General features: G+C 44.7%; 1 protein-coding gene across 1 annotated transcript in view; it reads left to right on the top strand.

Annotated features, from left to right (window-relative positions):
• Positions 1-3,716: 3,716 nt before the first annotated feature.
• The window catches only part of LOC133132305 (rho GTPase-activating protein 26-like), an 80,825-nt gene continuing 66,690 nt past the window's right edge, over positions 3,717-17,851 (top strand). Inside the window, exon 1 of the mRNA XM_061247647.1 lies at positions 3,717-4,383. Within this exon, the coding sequence (XP_061103631.1) occupies positions 4,230-4,383 (154 nt within the window). The 5' untranslated portion in view covers positions 3,717-4,229. The remainder of the gene's footprint in view (positions 4,384-17,851) is intronic.

Raw genomic sequence — 17,851 nt, 5'->3', positions numbered from 1 at the left:
GAGACAATTTCCCTCTTCTATTCCTGGCAGTAAAATTGACTCTTGAATCTTGGTGAACAAAGTGGATGGATGCCCTATGCAGGGCCAGTGAAGAGACTAACAGCAGCTCCAGCTGGGCCTGTCTGGGACTGCCCCATAGTGTGTGAAAGTGCTGGATTCTTACAAATCTCACAAAATGGCTCCTATCGAAGGTGAAAAATCTGAGTTCAGGGGAACTAGGAGACACCTGCTACAGCCCAGCCGTGCCTCTTATAGGTCACATGATAACCAGGGTAAAATCATCCGCATTTGGAATGTTCCATGGTGATAAATGCACCACAGAATATTCGTCATACAGACTACAGTCTACAGCACCCCCACCCTTTGCAGATATATAACGATAGCAAAATGACTTCACTTTACAGCACATTGTTGGTAAATACCAGCTACTTGTGTAAGTATTATGTAAATATTTTGTAGAGGTAATTATTATTTCAGAGGTATGTACTACGAAATGGGCTGTAAAACAAATATGTTCATAGTACTTCCGTTTCATGGTACTTTGTTTCTTAGTACTTATGTCTGAAATTCAAATAATTACCAAATATGTACACCATGTATGTATTTACCAGCTTGGAAATTACTGGCCTGTAAAATAGCAGTTATTTAATTGCTGCAAACACTCTTAACAGATGAAAGAAAACGGAACAGGTGGTGGATCGATACTTCCTGCAGCCTGCAAACAAATGCGGCAGGAAGTGCATTTGGGCTATCTGCAGCGCTTCTGTTTGTTTCCATCGCAGGAAATAGCAGTTGAAAATATAGAGATGCGCATACATTTACCGCAAGGCCAGGCTAATATTTATTTTTAAAATGTATAAACTGAAGTGAAACATCTCTTCTCTCAAGTTCCCTTCTTCTCATACTTTTAGCCATGTGATGTCTACAGGTGCTCACACGTCAACATGCTATATGCATAAAATAATTGCCAGTAACTGTTAAGAGTCAACTCTAGTCATTTTAAATTAATGAAATACTATACATAAAAAAAATGGATTGGCTGGATCCTGGATTTCACCTTAATCTTGATTTGAAGTGCTTGTATTTTAAGTTAAAATGCGAAGCACTTAATTTATAGTGGTGTGAAAAAGTGTTTGCCCCCAGCCTGATTTCTTATTTTTTTGCATGTTTGTCACACTTAAATGTTTCAGATCAAACAAATTTAAATATTAGTCAAAGACAACACAAGTAAACAAAATGTTTTTAAATGAAGGTTTTTATTATTAAGGGAGAAAAAAAATCCAAACCTACATGGCCCTGTGTGAAAAAGTGATTGCCCGCTAAACCTAATAACTGGTTGGGCCACCCTTAGCAGCAACAACTGCAATCAAGCGTTTGCGATAACTTTCAATGAGTCTCTTACAGCGCTGTGGAGGAATTTTGGCCCACTCATCTTTGCAGATTTGTTGTAATTCAGCCGCATTGGAGAGTTTGAGCATGAACCGCCTTTAAGGTCATGCCACAGCATCTCAATAGGATTCAGGTCAGGACTTTGACTAGGCCACTCCAAAGTCTTCATTTTGTTTTTCTTCAGCCATTCAGAGGTGGACTTGCTGGTGTGTTTTGGATCATTGTCCTGCTGCAGAACCCAAGTTTGTTTCAGCTTGAGGTCACGAACAGATGGCCGGACATTCTCCTTCAGGATTTTTTGGTAGACAGCAGAATTCATGGTTCCATTTATCACAGCAAGTCTTCCAGGTCCTGAAGCAGCAAAACAGCCCCAGACCATCACACTACCACCACCATATTTCTGAAATGCGGTGTTACTTTTACCCCAGATGTAATGGGACGCACACCTTCCAAAAAGTTCAACTTTTGTCTCGTCAGACCACAGAGTATTTTCCCAAAAGTCTTGGGGATCATCAAGATGTTTTCTGGCAAAATTGAGACGAGCCTTAATGTTCTTTTTGCTCAGCAGTGGTTTTCATCTTGGAACTAATTTTTGCCCAGTCTCTTTCTTATGGTCATGAACACTGACCTTAACTGAGGCAAGTGAGGCCTGCAGTTCTTTGGATGTTGTTGTGGGGTCTTTTGTGACCCCTTGGATGAGTCGTCGCTGCGCTCTTGGGGTAATTTTGGTCGGCCGGCCACTCCTGGGAAGGTTCACCACTGTTCCATGTTTTCGCCATTTGTGGATAATGGCTCTCACTGTGGTTCGCTGGAGTCCCAAAGCTTTAGAAATGGCTTTATAACCTTTTCCAGACTGATAGATCTCAATTACTTTCTTTCCCATTTGTTCCTGAATTTCTTTAGATCTCAGCATGATGTCTAGCTTTTGAGGATCATTTGGTCTACTTCACTTTGCCAGGCAGGTCCTATTTAAGTGATTTCTTGATTGAGAACAGGTATGGCAGTAATCAGGCCTGGGTGTGGCTAGAGAAATTGAACTTGATAAACCACAGTTAAGTTATGTTTTAACAGGGGGGGCAATCACTTTTTCACACAGGGCCATGTAGGTTTGGATTTTTTTTCTCCCTTAATAATAAAAACCTTCATTTAAAAACTACATTTTGTGTTTACTTGTGTTGTCTTTGACTAATATTTAAATTTGTTTGATGATCTGAACCATTTAAGTGTGACAAACGTGCAAAAAAATAAGAAATCAGGATGGGGGCAAACACTTTTCCACACCACTGTATACCATACATATGTAGTACAATTCTGTAAGATTTGCTTGAGGTAAAATGTTACACTCACATTTGATTGGAATACAACATGAAACTGATTTATAAACTTCTGTGTAGGCTACTGAACACTACTGAACACTGCACACTCCAAAATCTAAAAAGTCTGTAAATGTATGATGACAGTTTATGAATGAATGAAAATTATGTTGGAACAAATGTCGTTTTCCTTTATGTAATTCTATATATTACAAAAATCACACTGAATATTAAAGTTGAACACACTAATGGGAAACATGGATCAAGGACTCAAAACTTGAAGATGATTGCATTTGACAAATTTTTAGCATAGGTTATTACTTTACCATATTAGGCTATTTATATTCAATTAGTGTTTAGAGTTTCAATTAGTGTTTGAAAAATCTCTTCTGAATAAAGACAAACGCAGGCAAGCTGAAATTAAACAACAATAACAAAAGATTATTATTATTATTATCATTGGGGGAGCCGATAGGCTAGTGGATAAGGTGCTTGACTGTGACCTGGAAGGTTGTTGGTTCAATCCCCAGTGTAGCCACAATAAGATCAGTGCAGCTGTTGGGCCCTTAGCCCAAATTGCCAAGTCTATTCAACTGCAAGTCACTTTGGATGAAAGTGTCAGCTAAATTACTGTAATAATAATTAATTATCAATTGAATCTGCAACCAGAGAATAAACCAAGAGTTCTGTATTCGTGCTTGTAACGTAGCATCATGCTACTTTATACGTTAACTTTTGGCAGCAATATACAGCGCTGATTTAACAATAGAGGAAACAACGTTATACCCGTCGAATTGCTTAATTATAAACCAAACATGAAGTAGATTTTTTAGACTCCCCGCCCTAGAATGACTTCATCTTTTGTGACCAACCAACCTTTCCTGTTACGGGGCTCTCCCGACGCGAGTCCCACGCAGGGATAGGTCGTGTCCCGCTCGGCATGCCTTCACACACTGCCTTGGAACCCGGCAACGCAATTGGCTGAGCGGTTAGTCCATCACGAGATTACGCGTTCCAGGGTAGGTTGGCACGGACGCCGATGCTGGACCTACAGGCTGCAGCTAAAACGCCCAGTTGAATCCGCAACTAATACGTTTGGGGTGTTTTTCTTCCTCCCCTTCAGTTCGCACTCTAAAGTATGACTATGTCATGAGGAATGCACAGGTTTGCAGTGGGTCTTTGACAGCCAGTTCTTTTTTTCTTGCACCCCTCTTTTCTCGGGTCTGAAAAAAAATGGATTAGCCGCGCACGAGTCTTAATTCCTGGATGCGATTTGTATAAGTTTAAAAAATAACGTCCGCGTGCTTGATCTGGGCTTGCTGGTTTTTAAAGCTGCTGCAGCGTGATAGGAAGACTACAAGAACATTACTAAAAGTAACACGCTATCTGAGCTAAAGACAGCAAGCTAACAAGCTGTATGTATATTTTCTTAAGCTTTCTCTTCCTGCTAATTGGATTGCACTTCACCAGTCAAAGATTTCTTCGCAGTACTGGTCAGGCTGCTGCGGAGGTGGACCGGGACGAAAGATGGGACTACCCGCTCTGGAATTCAGCGACTGCTATCTGGACAGTCCGCAGTTCAGGGAGAGGTTGAAATCTCATGAGCTGGAACTAGAGAAGACGAGCAAGTTTATCAAGGAGCTGATCAAAGATGGGAAGGCGCTCATACAAGCACTGAAAAGTAAGGTGCCAATTGCAATCATCCGTGTATGTGAAAGACACATGAGTAGCCTACCATCGATGAAGTTAACGTTAGGTCGCAAGCTAACATATCCAGACATCATATATGTTGCCTGCAGAGTTCGATGGAGATGGCTAACTTAGATTATCACTAGCAGTTCACAACGTTAGCTAATGTAAATTATGTGTGCTAGATGGAGAGCTGCACTTTGGTTACTTGGAGACAGCTAGCTGGCTAGTAGGGTGTTCTAGCTTGCGTGTCTGTTTGGTAGCTGTCCAATTGATCTCTGTGCCAAACGCATAACTCCTACATTAAAAATAGAGGTAAGGAACACCAAGCAAAATGGGAAAGGTGTGACTTGGCCACGGTGCTAATTAATTATCGCATCTACCGAGCAGGTTGATTGCAACCGGAGCGTCCACTTCCATTGCCAGGCAATGGATGTGTGTTGCAAGCCCAGTCACAATAATATGAGCTAACATTTAATGGAAGCCATGTTCCTTTTTGAAATGTTCAGTCAGGCGACCAAAACCAATATGAACAATTTTGCATTTAAGTACCAGTAAGAAGACCAAGCCGATCCAAAATCGCGCAGTGTAAGCGCTCTCGCCAAGGGCAAGGTCAAATGACGCCTAGAGGTTGTGGGTTCCTGCAGCGTATGAAGCAAGAAACCAATTGAAATTGACAGTGCTCCGCACAATTCGGCGCGATTAAATTATTGAATGCTAAGTGCATGAACTAGCTACAAATTCATTTTCCATGCTAGGATGACTTGATGTCAGCTGAAAAGGTAATACAGAGTTGCCATTTCGGGTGGGAGCTATTTACAAGCCCATATTGGATAACGTTATCGTGGAAGCTTTCTTTACTCTCAACTGAGTAGGCTAAACAAAACGTATAAGTCAACCTGCTTTTTGGTATAAAAACAGAAACACATACAACATTTTTAACTTAGAAATCACGGTCAGACGTTGACATTGAACTGTCCTGAAAATTCCAAATGGAAATTTTATTAGACTGTTATTACTGGACTTAGGGAAACACTATTGTTAACACACTATATGATCTGTACTTGCCAGTCAGATGGTTGTTTTGCATGCACATGGCAGCCTGTCATTATGACTCAAAATGAAAAGTAGAGCTCTTAAATTCTGGCTTTAAATTACGTTAATTACACAAATTATGGTTTACCCTTACTCAAGAGATGCAGCAACTGGTAATTTTTTTATATAGTAATTGAAGTGTTAAGTGGAGGATAGATTGGGTGGGATTTGTCTGTTGAAGCAAGTCATTGTAGGCCAGATTTCATACAACAATGCATCATATTCCAGGGATTTACATTTAGCAGACTCTCTTATCCAGATTTATGCTGTTTATATTTGGAATACAGTCCATTTATACAGCTGGATTATCATCTTATTTAGCTGAAATAGTTCCAGTTCAATACTTTGCCTGAAGTCTACGGTGGCAGTGCCCCACCCAACCTGGGAAATGAACCTGCAACCCAAGTTGCCTAATTCCATTACAGGCATTTAGCAGACGCTCTTATCCAAAGCAACGTACAATAAAGTGCCAAACCATAACCAGAGACAACCCAACAGGGTAGTACAGTTACAGAAGTGCTAGGAGTAATCATCTAATCAATAGGATAAACTGCTTCCTCAAATCAGCAGCTAGTCTTTAGTGCGCTTCACAGCCGAGGGTGTGATTTAGCTAACTTTTTGGAATTGCTGTTGTGCGCACCCGTTGAAGTATGTGTGGTGCAACAGTTGCTGTTGGTTAAGTTCTCATTTCATCATGGTCGTTTACCGAAATGTCCGCTTCCTCTCCCGAAACTGGCAACCACAGATTGCACAGTATGTGGTGGAGGGACCTCATAGTTTAAGTTAAGTCATATTCTGTGTATATGTGTTGCATTTTTTTAACAGAAGTGCTTTAAAGAGTAGCAGAAGGGAAAACGCCAGACCTGAACCCTCAAATGGCAAGCACGTGAATGTGAAAAAAAAACAAAAACTCCCCAGTCGGGGGAGAAACCCTCAAACAGTGGGGTAAAAAACCCTGACAGTTGTGGGATACAGCTCAAATTGTCCACAAGTTCCCTATATAGTTCCCAGTTTCTACCAAACTTGACACCCTAGTTAGTCTACTAAAAAGGGAACTGGTAGACCGTTGAGACACATCACCCAAAATTTGATACAAAGCTGGAAATGAGAGTGTTCTACTGCAGTGTTCTTGGTGATACGTCTGGTAGTTTTTCAGTTCAAGTCTAATTTGGCCCACTTGATTCAAATTCTCTAATTCTAATTCTCTTAGCTGTTGAATGAGGTGTGCTTGTTTGGGTTGGAGTGAACCTACAGGATGGTAGATCTCCAGGTACACGGTTGGGAGCTTCTGCATGCCTAGATGGGCCATTCTCTGCTGTAGTCTACTTGCTGGTTATGAAATGACAATCAAATCTACCAGTGCTGTCATTTGTGGTGGTAAATAAATCAGAGGATTAATTTGACACTGACTGATTTTTTTTTTTTTTTAGTTGCAGTGCAGAAAGTTTCTCTTTTAGGACATGTCCTAAGTTCAGTGGTAACCAACCCTAGATTCCTGGAGATCTACCATCATGTAGGTTTTCCCACAAGCCCAAAACAAAGCACTTCTCATTCAACAGCCAGATCTTCTTGAGGACACCCAGCCAAATTAGGGTGAAATGAAAACCTGCTCCACGTTGGTAGACCCGGATAGAAAGCGCTGCCTGAGAAAGATTCACAGGGATCTCCCCCATGACTCAGTGGTGTGCGTGAGCGACCGGGTCTTCAGCCCCGTCCCACAGTAGCTGACTCCCATCCTGGCGGTGCCTGCGGGGGGTTTTCTGTCACAGGGCACTCTGCCCGGGCGCATCATTCGGGAACAAAGGGAGAAGGAGAGAGGATTTCCTTCAGGAACGAGGTCGGAGCGCATCCGCAGCGAGGGAGAAAGGAAATTAGGGCAGCGCACGTGGGGTGGGGGGTGGGCGGGGGTGTGGGGTGCTGTCCCTTCAGGGGAGGAATGATGTCACAGCCCCCCCCCCCCCCCCCCGGTCTCCATCAGTCAGTCAGGAGGGAGCGGTACGTTCCAGAACCGGGCAGAACGCGGGCCGTGGCTGGCATTGTGTGTGAGGGGCTGCTGGGTACAGTTTTGGGCCAGCTGTTTATCTGCTTTCGTTTACGACCTCATGGATTTTATTTCCTTTTTCTTTACTCCTTATTCAATAGTATTTCTTTTTTTGGGGGGGGGGTTTCGGGGTTGTTTGATCTTCTTTTTTTTTTTATTATTAATTAATTAATTAGGTTATTTATTTTTTTCATGAGGGGAATAACTTCTTCCTCTTTATGCCATGCGTTCTCTCTCCTCCGGGCGCAGGATTCAAATGCAAAACAACATAGCTGCATACCTTCCCTCACTGGAATTTCTCTAAACGGCATCCAGATGGGGGGGGGGGGTAGGTGTGTGTGTGTGTGTGTGTGTGTGTGTGTGTGTGTGTGTGTGTGTGTGTGTGTGTGTGTGTGTGTGTGAGAGAGTGTGAGAGAGTGAGAGAGTGAGAGAGTGAGAGAGTGAGAGAGTGTGAGAGTGTGAGAGTGTGAGAGTGTGAGAGTGTGAGAGAGTGTGAGAGAGTGTGAGAGAGTGAGAGAGTGTGAGAGAGTGTGTGTGGCGGGCGGTGGGGAGATTTTAAACATCAGCAGTGACGGTGTGCCCTGAATAAACTTTCTGTACCCCGAAGCTCACAGCCAGTCGAGATGGTGCATGGAGGTAAGCTTAAATAGAGAGAAGGGTTTGCAAATGTATAGCCTACAGTATGTGCCTGTGTCCTTGCAGATACATCTGTGTTCCAGTGTATGCCAGCACACGGTGTCTTACAGCTGGCCTTGAGTCCTGCCTTATAGCCACAAACTGCGGTAATCCCCCTCCGCAGTGCCATCATAATTAGGGCCCAGCATTTGTAATTGGCAGGTGCTAAACAGTTGTACCTCATGGGACCTTTCCTCTGGACGGTATTACATTTCTGCGTTTTTTCCTACTTCTGGATGCAACATGCTTGTCCTGTCCCTCCATCCCTAGTCCCTCCTCTCCTCTACACTCACCGAGCACTTTATTAGACTTTATTAGATTATTAGGATTATTACTTTATTAAACCTACTTATACATGCAATTATCTAATCAGCCAATTGTGTAGCAGCAGTGCAATGCATACAATCATGTAGATATGGGTCGGGAGCTTCAGTTAATGTTCACATCAACCATCAGCCTGGGGGAAAAAAATGTGATCCAAGTGACTTTGACCATGGAATGATTGTTGGTGACAGGGTGGTTTGAGTGTCTCAGAAACCGCTGATCTGGTATTTTCACGCGCACTAGTCTCTAGAGTTTGCAAAGAATGGTGCAAAATAATAATAATAATCCAGTAAGCAGCGGTTCTGCAGACAAACGCTGACATTGGAGGAGAGGGGCCAGACTGGTCAAAGCTGACAGGAAGGTGACAGCCACACATTACCACAATGGAATGCAGAAGAGCATCTCTGAACACACAATGCGTCATAACTAAGTGGATAGGCTACAGCAGTAGAAGTCTAATAAATACCTAATAAAGTGCTCACTGAGTGTATATACAGTAGCTGTATTTTCCTGTTAAAATTCCCATTTTCCTATTCCAGTTTTCCCTCAGACGGGGGGGAAAAATGCTGGTCAGACATGCTGATTATCCCTCTCTGTGTTGCTCTTGGGTTGGAGAGAGTCCCTCCGCGCCACTTAAGCAGCAGTTAGCATGTAATCGCTGCGCTTGTGATAATGTCAGCCAAGGCCAAATCACAAACAGAAATCTGCTCCGTGGGGAAGTGGGCCATTGGGACGCAAGAAAAGGGAAGGTTTTTTTAAAGATATCTTTTTATTTAGATATGCTGTCTAACATGGCTCCTTTGACATCAGAGGTCAGCATTCCGGTATGACCTTTTATAGAGGGTATAGGTTTACGAAAATTGAGTGCTTGCCTGTAAGCCGTGTTGGCTTAAAGTAGTGGTTTTATTGTGATGACACAAGAATGACCCGGGTCAAAAGTTGTGTTGGCTGTGAGCAAACTCGACCTGCATCGGTTAGTAAATACCGTTTCTGCCCGCTGCACTTTGCACTTCTGTCACACGCTTATTTAATCAGTTTTACAATCGCACCGTTTCGTTGTGTTGTTACAGTGTCTTAAAACTTCTGAACAGCCCGAACAATGCTGAAACAAACACATCCTGAAACGCATAAAACTGCTGAACAACACTAACAGTGCTGAAAAAACACATCCTTAAATGCATAAAACTCCTGAACAACACTAACAGTGCTGCAACAAACACGTCCTTAAACGCATAAAACTCCTGAACAACACTAACAGTGCTGAAACAAACACGTCCTTAAACGCATAAAACTCCTGAACAACACTAACAGTGCCGAAACAAACACGTCCTTAAACGCGCAGTTCAGCCGGCTTGTTGACGGTGCCCTGAATGAACTCACAACGATGAACAGTGAAAAAAAATAAAAAAAGTTTGAACCTCAGATCACATGACCTGGTCTCATGAGTTCAAAGGTGTTACAGCAAACACTTGGGCCCAGGGTCTAGGTTTGGATTGATCTTGCTGACAGTTTGAACCCTTTCTCATCAGTACCATTGCTGTAAACAGACTTGCTCTGAAGTTAAAGTGTGTGCAGGCAGTATCAGTGATTGGGTGCCACAGTCCCTGGCTCACGCCGTGACGTGAGCCGCCATTGGCTGAAATAGAAAGCCATGTCTTGCTTTTGAAGTTTGCAGAGATGAAGGGAAGACCTTTATTTGATTTCACTGTTGCTAATGGGTAGTTACGGCCATTGTATACATAGCACACGCTCTGATCCACTGTGACTGGGGTAATCCTGTTCTTGTGTGTGTGTGTGTGTGTGTGTGTGTGTGTGTGTGTGTGTGTGTGTGTGTGTGTGTGTGTGTGTGTGTGTGTGTGTGTGTGTGTGTGTGTGTGTGTGTGTGTGTGTGTGTGTGTGTGTGTGTGTGTGTGTGTGTGTGTGTGTGTGTGTGTGCGCTCTCCAGGCATGAGTCTAGGTTATTACATTACACTGCTGCAGCAGACACTGCACCGTGTGCCCTGTTTCCTGAGTTGCGTGATGTAGGGTGACCGTGTAGTATAGTGCTTAGGAAACTGGACTTGCCGGTTCGATTCCAAGATGGGACACTCTTTAGGAAACTGCCCTTTATGTAATGTGCTTAACATGAATTTCTTCACATATACATATACATCCAGATGGCTAGTACATGAAAAAGCATACCTTGGCAGGGTTCAGGGGAGTTGTCCTGCAGAGAGATAGGGTGAGGTGGCTGAATTCAGGTATTTGATGGGGTGAAACGCATATCCACTTGTAGGACATTGTGGGATGAAACTCTGATCCGATCTTTCTATCGGCAGTGCAGGAGTATCTTTTACCATTGTTACCGTATATCAAGATGGTTTGTTTTGCAGTTCCCTGTAAATGGAGGGTTAGCACCGTTGCCTTCTGGATCCTCTCTGCCTGGAGTTTCCACACTCAAAGACATGCATGTCAGGTTTGGTATACTCCTGCCATTACCTTTGACCAAGGCACTGGTCTCAGAACTGAAGTTTGTCCCCAAGCACTGCGGCTGCTCACTGCTCCTAAGTAACTAGCATGGGTCAAATGCAGTGGACAAATTACCCCACAGGGATGAGATAAACTTATCTCAAATATAAGCCTGTATGCGAATATATAGGCTATTGCCTGACCACATAAGCTGTATAGAGTAAGTTATTGGGTATCTGTTGGATGTTTTGTAATGAAGCGTTGGCAGAAACGCGCTTATCTCTCAGTCTAAGCGTAGATGTGTTCAGAGGCCTCCCGGCTCCTCGTGACTGGGAATAATATTTAGCGCGTTGGCGTCTGTGAGCCTCCCGCAGGGCGTTTCCCTGTCTGTTTTACCGTTGGGCCCGGCCCAAAAGGATCATCAGGTCGAGCAGCTGGCAGACGCGTGGGGTGTGTTACCGGGTGTCGCCCTCTCCAGATGGAACACGTGACTTCGCCTCACGCCGGTCGGCACGTAACACGCAGACTGGGCGTTCTGGATATTCATACGGTGTCAGGCTTTGATGTTCCTCTTTAAACCAGGCCGTGTCTCAACCTGTTTCTGCTTCTCTTCCCCCCTCAAGTCTCCCATTTTTTTTACAAAAGAGTATTGGCCTAAGAGCTGAGATTTTCTTTTTGGTTCTGTGGCTTAACCCATGGAGAAGTTACAAGACAGAGGACTTCCTGTTCAGGAAGGAGGTGCAAAATTAACGGTTGCTCATTTTCGCCTGTTTGTCTGTCTTTGTGGCCTAGTGATTTATAGGGGCAAACAATGTTCTGTCAGGGGCCAGTCTGTAGAATATTAACCTGCTTTGCTTTTTATAACCAGTGGTATCCAGTACATCTCCATAGCTGCTTTTGAGTTACTGCGCTCCTAAAATCTTTGACAGAGATCTTTGGGGTTAATCGAGAAAGTCTGCAGGTGATGTGAAATACAGGTGCTTCTTGTATCGATTCCACTTTCTTTCGCCCCCTGAAACGAGGCCCCGGTCACCACACAATGAAAAGGCAATTTCAGAAGCTCAGGTGGATGTCTTGTCTGGTCAGATCAGGTCAGATGCCAAATTTTGCTCAAAATGAATGACACTTAAGGTGACATTGCTGTAAAAAGGTTAATTCAACTAGTTAGACAAAATTTTGAGCGCATTGTTAAAAGATGGGAAACTAGTGGGAAACCAAGGATATGTAGTAGCTGAAATTCTCATTTGGCTTGATATGTCAGAGTGACTCAGGCCCTTGCTCATAGAGCGTCTCTGGGGGCGAGTCCATGGCGAAATGTCATGCTCCGGACTGCAGCCTTGCGGTTGCCGTCCGCCTGCCTTCCTCCTCTTCCTCCCTTCCCCTCTGGGTCAGTCCTCACGAGTCCTCCCGTTTTGGCCAGCAAGAGAAGGGCCCCCAGGCTCCGGGTTCGAGACGGGACCGGCTGCTTTTGGGACGGGGTGAATGCAGGGCACTGTTGGCCCGGACCTCACCGGCCCTCAGTGAGTGTGTGAGAGTGTGTGAGAGTGTGTGAGAGTGTGTGAGAGTGTGTGTGAGAGTGTGTGAGAGTGTGTGAGTGTGTGTGAGTGTGTGTGAGAGTGTGTGAGAGTGTGTGAGAGTGTGTGAGAGTGTGTGTGAGTGTGTGTGAGTGTGTGTGAGTGTGTGTGAGTGTGTGTGAGAGTGTGAGAGTGTGAGAGTGTGAGAGTGTGAGAGTGTGAGAGTGTGAGAGTGTGAGAGTGTGAGAGTGTGTGAGTGTGTGTGTGTGAGTGTGAGTGTGAGTGTGAGTGTGAGTGTGAGTGTGAGTGTGAGTGTGAGTGTGAGTGTGAGTGTGAGTGTGAGTGTGTGAGTGTGTGAGTGAGTGAGGGCTGTGTTTTGTGTGTGGGTCTTGTGGTCTTAGTGCGCTCCTCATCACTGATCTAGCTGGGACAGACGCACAGTGTTGCCGGGCTCTGGGGGGGGGCACACACAGCCAATCATCATTCTGCAGATGTGAAAGGATTTTCACTAAATATATTCTCACCTCATCAACAAAGAGGGATTTCCATTTTCTCGATCACCAGACTCACAAGACTGTTTCAGTTGTGCCACACATCTAAGTTTGCTGTTAGAGGTGTGAGTTCCTCCTACACACTTCTCTTTTTCACTCTCTTCTCTCTCTCACTTTCTTCTCTTCCACCTGTGTATCAGGTATGGTGCAATGTGAAGAATGCCAGTCCATTGTCTTTGTGTCTGAGAATGCTTATTCGCTCTAAGCCAGCTTGGCTCACTGTTCTTCTCTTCTTCTTTCTTTCCTGGTGAGATCACAGACGCGCTGTCTTGTATGGCTCAAAATAGACTTCATCTATGGAAACATACACTGGAGCCACTAGCTGCCTGAGACCTTCCTTTTGCCCCTGTGCGCCGTTCCGCCTCCACACTCATGATTTTGACACACATTTTGTGTCCCGCAGAAATAAAGGGGGGCTTGTCCGTGCTGTAGTTCCATTTGGCTCCTAGCACTCACCTGGGTGAGGTAATGCAGCAAGTGCTCTTAGTGCGGAGGAGGAGGAGGAGCTTTTGAATGCTCAGTTAAGAGCTAATCGTATTTGACAATGTATGTCATTACATATATTACATGTTATATATTGTGTATGGCATATGCATTGCATATCACATATCCTGTGTGGCAGAGGAGGTGTATTCAGTTAAGGACCTTCTGATTTGTGATCTCACACCTTATAGGGTTAGAGGGCAGTCTGGCCCAGCAGATTACTCAGCGTTTTCTGCCTGCAGTTGGTGTTTAGGACTTTGACGTCACACCCTTCAGGAATGATATGTCACCTGAACTGCTTAAGGAAGTATCCCGGTGTATGAAAAGATAAAATGTCAGGTGTGAGCTATTTATGCTGTTCTCCCTGGAAAATGGGTGGGGTGTTTTTTGTGAATTTCCCGAAATTGGGTGTTTCCTGACTGCTGTTTGATTGGGGGGGGGGGCTGCTTTAAACATGCTGTCACATGCAAACTCTGGTTTGGAGGTCCTTCAGGTGCGCTTAAGTATGCTTAATTGTTATGTGTCAGGAGTGACAATTTGGAGGTTGGACGTGGAACACACACAGGCACCAAGTTCAAAATGCCAAATATGGATTCGTTTTCCTACAGTTCATCAATGAGTCACAGAGGTCCTGAGCTTCCTGTAGCCAGGCCATTAGTCAAAATTTTACCCTAATGAATGGAAAAACGATGACAAGATGCCGCCTACAGAATTAGTGTCAGAAACAATAAGATAAAACTACACCAGAGAACCTTTCCACTTCATGGAAGGTCGACGGGCATTTTTCTATCCAGAGATGGACAATCGTGAGAAATGCTGTGGGGAAATTTCCCCCTTTGTGCCCTAATGGCAATCGATCAAGCACCCGCCCCACAAAAATATCATCATCTTGAATTCAAATACTTCTCTGTGCTCGATTGATCTTGCCTGGTGCAATTGAGCCAACCAAGAGGACCAGAAGGCGGGGTTTGCTCTTTTTGAGAGCGTCTCATAGGTTCCAACACGGCAGACAAGCTCAGTAATCCAATCCGAAACCGTGACCGTATTTTACCCAGGTCTGCTCTGGAGATCTCATTGTTGTCGGTCACCTGACTCCACTGTTGTTGCGTGGGAGTTGGTGTGTGTCTGCTGGTCTGGGTGAGTCGGGATGCGTGTGTAGGACCCACCGGCGGTGAGAGGTTGAAGTCGGGCCTCTCTCCGCGGGTCTCCCGCCGCGGGCCGGCCCTGCCGTTGCGCGGTGTCTCGTACACGGCCGCGTACGCCCAACGCTGCAACGGCGCCGGCCAATTAAAACAAACCGCAACATGCTGGCAGGAGAGCCGGAGAGCTGCTGCCGGCAGCTTCCTCAATCTGGCTCCAAAAATAACCCTCGCAGACCGCTTTTAACTCTCTGCAGGGTACCCCCCCCCCCCCAGTCCCGTCCCCCCGCCCCGCCACAGGCAGGGGGTCAGAGAGGAGAGGCGTGCGGAGACCTCCAGTTCCAGCTATTGTCAGGAATTAGGCTTAACCCTCATCATTGGGGCGGCCTGTAGCCTAATGTTTACGGTACATAACTGGGACCCGCGATGTTGGTGTAGCCACGAGAAAATCCGCACAGCTGTTGGGCCCTTGAGCAAAGCCCTTAACCCCATGGCTTCTGCTAATCTAATCAACTGTGCGTCGCCTTGGCTAAAAACGTCAGCCAAATGACATGTAATGTAATGTGATCGTATAGATAGTGCCGTCACTACAGCACTATGGCCTACTCCTGAATGACCGTAGGCTAGTTTGATTTCCAGCAAATGACCTTAGAATGTACTTTTTGCTCTTTCATTTCCTGCTTCTAATGATTTTGGCAAATGACAGAGCTTTTGCAGCTCGGTCACTCCACATCCAGAGGGCTGTTTGATTAACGTGTTTAATGAACAGATTAAACACTTGGCCTCATGGGTGGTCCTGGTCAAAGGCTATAGGAACTTTGGGGCCTTGTTTGGTTAAGACTACAATCCAGCATTTATAGTTGAGGATACATTGTATGAAATTGTAACTTGGAATAAATGTTACATTTACTTGACCTCGGGAGTAAATAAATATTTGCGTATAAAGATGTGTTTTTTGGATGCCCCGGAGGGGGGATTCACTGTGCTCCCCGCAGTGGTGTGCACATGCAGCCGTGGGCTTGTGGAGCTTCTACTTTTACATTGCAGAGGGCTGTTCTAATGTTACTTCTGATCCTCTGTCCTGTTTCAAAGGAAAGGCTGCTGTTGTAGGTAATGTCCACCGGGTTTTGTAAGCAATAAAACCAGACTGGGAACTATCAAGATACATTTTTTGAAGTCGTAAATTGTGTTTAATCTCCTGTTTGGACAGAATCGTATCTCCTGCAAATGTTTACATGAGGCGTTTCCTCGGCCCCTGCCCTATAACTGGAGAATAATTAAAATAGCGACTTCATGGTTAGTTATTTATTTAATCCGGGATGAAGCTAGCGTGTTTTTTTTCCTGTATTTCCGGCAGGGCTCAACACTAACATTTTTTCCAAGGAGCACATGTGTTCCTAAGTATAAAAATGTAGGAGCACACTAATGCATGCCAATTATTCGACGTGCCCCTAAATTATTTTTTCTGCTAGTTGCGCATTCATTTTCAGGAGCGAACGCTCCTAAAATGGGAACACTGTTGAGCCGTGATTTCTGGATTTGTTTGTGTGCTTGCTTGTGCAGCTAAGTGAAGGAGGTTTTAAAAAAATATAATACACCTTTGCAAAACAGTGTTAGTGGGGGCATTTATGCCTTTTTATTTCCCTCTTTTTTTATACTTTATCTGGCTTGGCACAAACTAAATCCAGCTGGATTTGAGATGAAAATATGTTTCATCTCAAGTTTTGAGAAAGCCCCTTCTATTGTCCAAGTAAAAGGTTAAGAAACACATTATTACTCATTATGTGTCATTAATGGTTATAATAAGCTTGTCTGTAATGGTTTGTCATATTAGCTGCAAAGTTTTAGAAATGTTCCTTGGCTCCATAGGCAGAAGGACGTAGTTCAGTCAGTTCAGTATGCCTGTCTGGCTCTCTTGTACTGTATAGGACAGAGTAAACCAGCAACATTTATGTATATATTTTGCCACTGAGTTACAAGGAATAAGTTTTAGCGTATGTATTCCAGTGATGGACGAGCAGAGACAGATTGAAGACGGGGTTTGGTAATGGTAAAATAATTGGCAGTTGTCTGCAGGAGTTGATCCGCCATGGTCTGAGATGGTGCTGCGGAATGCAAAGCCTCCCCACAAACCTTCCAGGGAAAATTCACTCCTCTCCCACACCCAGTAGCCCGTGCCATATTTCCTTTGTTATTTATTTCACCTATGTATCTCTCCGTCTCCCTCCCTGTCTGTCTGTCTCTCTCTTTCTCTCTCGCGCTGGGGTTGATGAAACAGAAACACTGAAGTGTAGGATTAACCCCACTCCCCCCCCGACTCCCCCCCGTCCTGGCTGAGAACCGCCGCGGCCCCTCCTGCGTTGGCGGGCTCTGGGGATTCCATCAGCGGTAGCCAAAGCTAACGTTTGCAGTTCAAAAATGCTGCTGGATGCTTTGCCAGGAAGGATTTTTTCCACTGTCTGCTCCCAAATGGGAGCGTGCGGCCAGGGGAGGGGCGGATTGGGCTGGTGGAGTGGGCCCCCGGGCCTGGAGGCCGAACCACTCTGGTGTTTAAAGAGCACAACGTCATGTGTCCTTAACCGTTGACCGATCAACCCCCTACAGCCTAAAGCATGCTACAATTAATGTCCCGGCTCTCTGATACTACTACGTCTCTAAACGGTCTATCAGTCAAAATAATCAGCAATTATAAAAATCAATAATCACTATCAATAATCGTCAATAATCATCAGTAATTATCATGAACACCAATGATGATCGTCAGTAAGCATAATAAACATCAGTAACCCACATCAACAATCAAAATCAATCATCAACATCAACATCAATGATGGTCGGTAATCGTCAGTAATCATCAGTAATCAGCAATGATCATAAACGATCATTATCAACATCAATTCTCATCAATAATCAACATACATTATTAATAATAACCATCATCATCTTGTTCTGGAACACGCCCGTTTGCTGGCTTTTTCAGCGTGAGTATGTGTGCTGTGTCTTTCTGCGCGGTTCTCTGCGTCGCTGCGGAAACGCAGTCTGTTAGCGGTACAGCTGCTGTGTCTGCAGACCGGCGGGTTTTTTTCTGGCTCTTCTGCTGCGGTTGGGGGGGGGGGGGGGGGGTCGGCTCTGTGACGGTGTGACACGCTGCTAGACGCAGTTTTGGCCCTGCTTTTGTGGCCTGGGGGCG

Source organism: Conger conger, chromosome 7 (genome assembly GCF_963514075.1).
Source record: "Conger conger chromosome 7, fConCon1.1, whole genome shotgun sequence".
Lineage (NCBI taxonomy): Eukaryota > Metazoa > Chordata > Actinopteri > Anguilliformes > Congridae > Conger > Conger conger.
This window is presented reverse-complemented; position numbering and strand designations above follow the sequence as displayed.